A 6454-nucleotide genomic window follows, 5' to 3' on the forward strand; every position below is an offset into this window, starting at 1 on the left:
CCAAAGTGCTGGGATTACAGGCTTGAGCCACCGCGCCCGGCCTCTGTATATATTTTTACCTGGATTCACCAGTTGCCATTTAGCTACATTTGCTTTAATCGTTGTCTCTTCTTCTTCTTGTTGAACCATTTGAGAATAGGTTGCAAATATATCCTGATCCTTTACCCCTCATTTCTCTTCAGTATGTATTTCCTAAAAGTAAAGTTAATAATCATGGAAGAGTTGTAAAAGTTCAGGAAATTTAATGTTGATACAGAGTCTCGCATTGTTGCCCAGGCTGGAGTGCAGTGGTGCTATCTCAACTCACTGCAACCTCCGCTTCCTGGGTTCAGATGATTCTCCTGCCTCAGCCTCCCAAGTAGCTGAGCTTACAGACGTCCGCCACCACATCCAGCTAACTTTTGTATTTTTAGTAGAGACAAGGTTTCACCATCTTAGTCAGGTTGGTCTCAATCTCCTGACCTCAAGTGATCACCCACCTTGGCCTACCAAAGTGCTGGGATTACAGGCATGAGCTACCTACCATGCCTGGCCTGATACAGTGCTATCTTCTAATATACAGTCCATGTTTCAGATTTTGTCAGTTGATTTCTGGTAATTCTTTTATAGCAATTTTCTCCAATCCTGGATCCAATACAGAATCATACTGTATTTCGTTGTCATATCTCTTCATTCTTCTTGAGTCTGAAACATATCCTCAGCATTTGTTTTTTCCTAACAGACATTTTTGTAGGGTATAGGCTAATTTTGTAGAACTGTTATATTGGATTCATTTGATTGGTTTATTTGTGATTAAACTCAGATAATGCATATTTTTGCATTATTGTGCCATTACAGAAATGGTATTGTGTCCTCAGTGTAGCACATCAGGAAGTCCGTGATATTAGTTTGTCCCTTGTTGGTTAAGTTAACTTGGGTCACCTAATTTAGAGGTGGCTGCCAGGTTTTTCCACTATAAAGTTAATGTTTTTTCCTTTGTAATTTATAAGTAGTTTGTAGGGAGATACTGTGAGACTGAAAATATCCTGTTTTCCATCAAGCTTTCACCCAGAAGTTTTAGCATCCATTAATGATTCTTGCTTGAATCATTTACTATGATGATTGTAAAATGGTGATTTTGTAACTCTTCCATACTTTTCTCATTTATTAGTTGGGCGTGCTACTATAAGAAAGAGCTCTTCTTCTTCCCCTTATTTATTTCTTTATTTACATCAAACTCAGGGATTTTGTTTTTGTTTTTGTTTATTGAGACAGATCTTGCTCTGTCACCCAGGCTGAACTGCAGTGGTGCGATCACAGCTAACTGCAGCCTTGAACTCACAGGCTCAAGCAGATCCTCCCACCTCAGCCTCCTAAGGAGCTGGGACCATAGGTGGGTACCACCATGCCCAACTAATCTTTAAAAATTTTTTGGCTGGGTGCAGTGGCTTACACCTGTAATCCCAAAACTTTGGGAGGCTGAGGCGGGAGGATTGTCTGAGCTCAGGAGTTGGCAACCAGCCTGGGCAACATGGTGAAACCATGCTCTACTAAAGTACAAAAAATTAGCCAGGTGTGGTGGCGTGCGCCTGTAGTCCTGGCTACTTAGAAGGCTGAGGCAGGAGAATTGCCTGAACCTGGGAGGCAGAGGTTGCAGTGAACTGAGATTGCACCACTGCACACCAGCCTGGGCAACAGAGTGAGATTCCGTCTCAAAAAAACAGAAAAAAAAAATTTTTTTTTAAAGAGATGGGGATCTCCCTATGTTGACCAGGCTGGTGTTGAACTCCTGGACTCAAGTGATCCTCCTGCCTTGGCTTCTCAGTGCTGGGATTACATGCGTGAACCACCGCACTTGGCTAAGGATTCTTTTAAAATTCAGTGGGTTATGTACAGTCTGCTTCTGCTACTAATTTTGATGCTCAAATTGTCCCAGATTTGGCAAGTGGCCACCCTTTCAGACACTTTTGAGTCTTTCTGATATGTCCTTATAATTTTGGTGATACTTTACTTCCTTGCACAATAAGATGCTTCCAGATTCATCTTGTACTTTCCCTATTAGTTCTGTAGTCAATCAGTCTCCCATGGAATCCCTGGTTTGTTGTAGTAGGAAAGGGTATTTAGACATAGTGGACATTTAAATATTTCCCTTCGTGTCTTTTCCCCCCCATGCATTATTTTAACATCATTGACATATTTCTTTAATGTGTGGGAGTTTTGGGGTTTTTTGTGTGTTTGTTTTTTGAGATGAAGCCTTGCTCTGTTGCCAAGGCTGGAATGCAGTGGCACGATCTTCTCGGCTCATTGCATCCTCTGCCGCCTCCCAGTTCAAGCGATTCTCATGCCTTAGCCTCCCGAGTAGCTGGGACTACAGGCCTGTGCCACCACACCCAGCTAATTTTTTTTTTTTTTTTTTTTTTTTTTTAGTTTTAGTGGAGACGGGGTTTTGGCATGTTGGCCAGGCTGGTCCCAAACTCTGGAGCTCAGACAGTCTGCCCACCTCAGCCTCCCAAAGTCCTAGAATTACAGGCATGAGCCACTGCACCCAGCCATATTTAATGTGTGGCTTTTTGTTGTTGTTGTTTGCTTGTTTTTTTGAGATGGAATCTCACTCCGTCGCCCAGGCTGGAACGCAGTGGTGCAATTTCAGCTCACTGCACCCTCCACCTCTCAGGTTCAAGCGATTATCCTGCCTCAGCTTCTCAAGTAGATGGGACTACAGACATGTGCCATCACACCCAGCTAATTTTTGTATTTTTAGTAGAGACAGGGTTTCACCCTGTTGGCCAGGCTGGTCTTTAACTTCTGACCTCAGGTGATTCACCTGCCTTGGCCTCCCAAAGTGCTGGGGTTACAGGTATGAGCCACTGTGCCCAGCCTTAACGTGTGTTTTGTTTTGAGACGGAGTTTTGCTCTTGTTGCCCAGGCTGGAGTGCAGTGAATGGCGCGATCTCGGCTCACTGCAACCTGCACCTCCTGGGTTCAAGTGATGCTCCTGCCTCAGCTTCCTGAGTCACTAGGATTATAGGCGCCTGCCACCATGCCCAGCTAATTTTTATTATTTTCAGTAGAGATGGGGTTTTGCCACGTTGGCCAGGCTGGTCTTGAACTCCTGACCTCAGGTGACCCACCTGCCTCGGCCTTCCAAAGTGCTGGGATTATAGGTGTGAGCCACTGCACCAGGCCTTTATTGTGTTTTTAAGTCAACAAATGTCTCTTCCTGCAACGAATTTCTTGTGAATTTTTCATTATTAATGTACAGATTAGGCATTTTATGTGCTTTCACATATTAATAATTATATCTTATACATAAATTAATGCCAAAATTTCAGCCTTTTATATTTTAAACAGGTTTTACTTTATTATAAAAATAATATTTTCTCTTTGGAGTTCTATCTTTAAAGAGACATTGTTTTATTCTCTACGTTTTACTACTTAAAAAAAATGTGTGTAGTAATATCTTAGTGGATAAGATCTAGTTTTACAGATAGTGCTTCTTTTTAATTTTTTGAGACAGAGTCTTGCTCTGTTGCCCAGGCTGGAGTGCAGTGGTGCAATCTCAGCTCACTGCAATCTCCACGTCCTGGGTTCAATCTGTTCTCCTGCCTCAGCCTCTTGAGTAGCTGGGATTACAGGCAACCACCACCACACCGGCGTTTTGTGTGTGTGTGTGTTTAGTAGAGACGGAGTTTCACCATGTTGGCAGGCAGGTCTTGAACTCCTGACCTCAAGTGATACCCCACCCCGCCTCAGCCTCCCAAAGTACATGACACTGCTTCTTTCAAACACTTTTCTTTCACAATTCACTTTCTAAAAAAATCAGAATACAGCTTTATTGCGATATATACTGTGCAATTCATTTATTTAAAGTGTACAATTCAGTGGTTTTTAATGTATTCAGAGTTGTGCAAACACAGTCATTTTTGGAACATTATCATTACTTCCATCAAAAACCCTAGAATTCATTAATAGTCACTTTCCATTACCCCGACCCCTAGTCTTAGGCAGTCACTAATCTACTTTCTGTCTCTATAGATTTACCTATTCTGGATAATTTAGAGTTCACTTTTTAGAAGACTTTTAAGCTGGAAAAAGGAATATTAAGCATAAAAGGAATATTAAGCATAAATGTGGTGGAAAAATTAGCAGCAGTTCCATATCCATGGGGTGGAAAAATTAGCAGCAGTTCCATATCTGCCTGTTGAGTTCATAGAGCAGTTTACTTGTGGTAAGGTAGGTGCTATCGCTGCAGCTCTGGATTTTGGTGATTCAGTAAGCAGTAAGTTGGAGGGACTGGTCCAAGGCTTGGTAGCTGCTTGCCTAGCCAGCTCCTAGTTTAACACTACTTCTGTCATTTGAAATGCCTTCTAATACTGGTAATGGTAGCAGCAGCAGCAACAGTAGCAATAGTATTAAATGTCTGACATTTATTGAGTACTTATACAATGTGCCAGTTTTATAAGTAGTTTACATGTATTAACTTACTCATTTAACCCAAACAACATTCCTGACTTAGGCAACATTCCTGAGTTATTCTATTTTAGATGAAAACTGAAGCACATTTTATTGTAGATGATTTTTTTTTTTAAGTATAGTTTAAAATCTTGAAACTGCCCATGAAGTTAAACTTGTTTATATGTAGGGTTAATCCTTTTTAATGACTGCAGAAATTCATTCTCATTATTGCTATTTTTTCCATTTCAGTGAAACTGCTTTTGGTTACAAGGGTCTAAAGATCCTGTTATACTATATTGCTGGTAGCCTGTCAACAATGTTCCGTGTTGAATATGCATCTAAAGTTGATGAGAACTTTGACTGCGTAGAGGTAAGAACAGAAATGCTTTTTTAACTGTTTTCCAATTGAATTTATTTTAAAATAGGTTTTAGGCCAGGTGCGGTGGCTCATACCTGTAACCCCAGCACTTTGGGGGACTGAGGGGGGCAGATCTTTTGATCTCAGGAGTTCAAGACCAGCCTGGCCAACATAGTGAGACCCCATTTCTCAAAAAAAACACAAAAATTAGTGGGGCGTGGTGGCATGTATCTGTAATCCCAGCTATTCAGGAGGCTGAGGTTGGAGGATAGCTTGAGCCCAGGAGGCAGAGGCTACAGTCGGCTGAGATCATGCTACTGCACTACAGCCTGGATGACAGAGCTAGACCCTGTCTCAAAAACAAAACAAACAAACAAACAGATAGGTTCTAAAAATTAAAGGTTTGGGCTGGGTGCAGTGGCTTGTTCCTGTAATCCCAATGCTTTTGGAGGCTGAAGTGGGAGGATCTCCAGCCCAGGAGTTGGAAACCAGCCTGGACAACCCAGTGAGACCCTCAGCTACTTGGGAGTCTAAGGTGAGAGAGAGGATTACTTGGGCCCAGGAGCTTGAGGCTGCCAGTGAGCCATGATGACACCACTGCACTCCAGCTTGGGCAACAGAACAAGACCCCATCTCTAAAAAAAAATTAAGGTTTGAGGGAGAAGAGAATCTGTTACATGGTAGTTTTAAAATCACATTTTCAGGCTGGGTGTGGTGGCTTACACCTATAATCCCAGCACTTTGGGAGGCGAAGGTGGGCGGATCACCTGAGGTCAGGAGTTCGAGACCAGTCTGGCCCACATGGTGAAACCCCGTCTCTACTAAAAATACAAAAGTTAGTTGGGCTTGGTGGTATGCACTTGTAATCCCAGCTACTTGGGACGCTAAGGCACAACAATTGCTTGAATTCAGGAGGCAGAGGTTGCAGTGAGTTGAGAATATACCACTGCACTGCAGCCTGGGTGACAGAGTGAAACTGTGTCTCAAAAAAAAAATTAATTAATTAAATAAAATCATATACTCAGTCTACAGTTATGGAGGCATTTGTCACCCTGTCATTACAATTAACCCTGTGATCATGATCCTGTTCTGTTTCCTGCATGGACCTTCCCCATAAAAATTTTTGCCTTTGTGATCAGAGTTTTATTTTTTTTGCCAACTTTTGTTTTTTATTGTGTTTATTTCCTATAAGTCAAAGAAGATGGAGGGAAATAGCTAAATTTTCCACTTTTACTTAGTGTAGAATCTATTGAAGTTTCTCTTGCTGCATTTCTAATCCCACAAATTTTGCTAATATATTCCTTTATGAATGGAATACATGGATGATCAAGCCGATCACATTATAAAACTATTTAAAGCGAGTGGATCAAAAAGGGGATAAAGGTAAAGAGAGAGAGAAGGCCGGGCACGGTGGCTCACGCCTATAATCCTATCACTTTGGGAGGCTGAGGCGGGCAGATCACCTGAGGTCAGGAGTTTGAGACCAACCTGGCCAACATGGCGAAACCCCGTCTCTACTAAAAATACAAAAATTAGCTGGGTGCAGTGGCGCATGCCATAATCCCAGCTACTCTGGAGGCTAAGGTGGGAGAATTGCTTGAACCCAGGAGGTGGAGGTTGCAGTGAGCTGACATTGCACCACTGCCCTCCAGCCTGGTCAAC

At 42.2% G+C, this 6454-nt stretch overlaps 1 protein-coding gene across 1 annotated transcript in view; it reads left to right on the forward strand.

Moving 5' to 3' along the window:
- Positions 1–6454, forward strand: part of HAT1 (histone acetyltransferase 1) — a 78427-nt gene that overhangs the window by 27056 nt on the left and 44917 nt on the right. The window contains exon 4 of the mRNA XM_011945945.1: positions 4684–4804. Within this exon, the coding sequence (XP_011801335.1) occupies positions 4684–4804 (121 nt within the window). The remainder of the gene's footprint in view (positions 1–4683; positions 4805–6454) is intronic.

Source organism: Colobus angolensis, unplaced genomic scaffold (genome assembly GCF_000951035.1).
Source record: "Colobus angolensis palliatus isolate OR3802 unplaced genomic scaffold, Cang.pa_1.0 Scaffold247, whole genome shotgun sequence".
NCBI lineage: Eukaryota > Metazoa > Chordata > Mammalia > Primates > Cercopithecidae > Colobus > Colobus angolensis.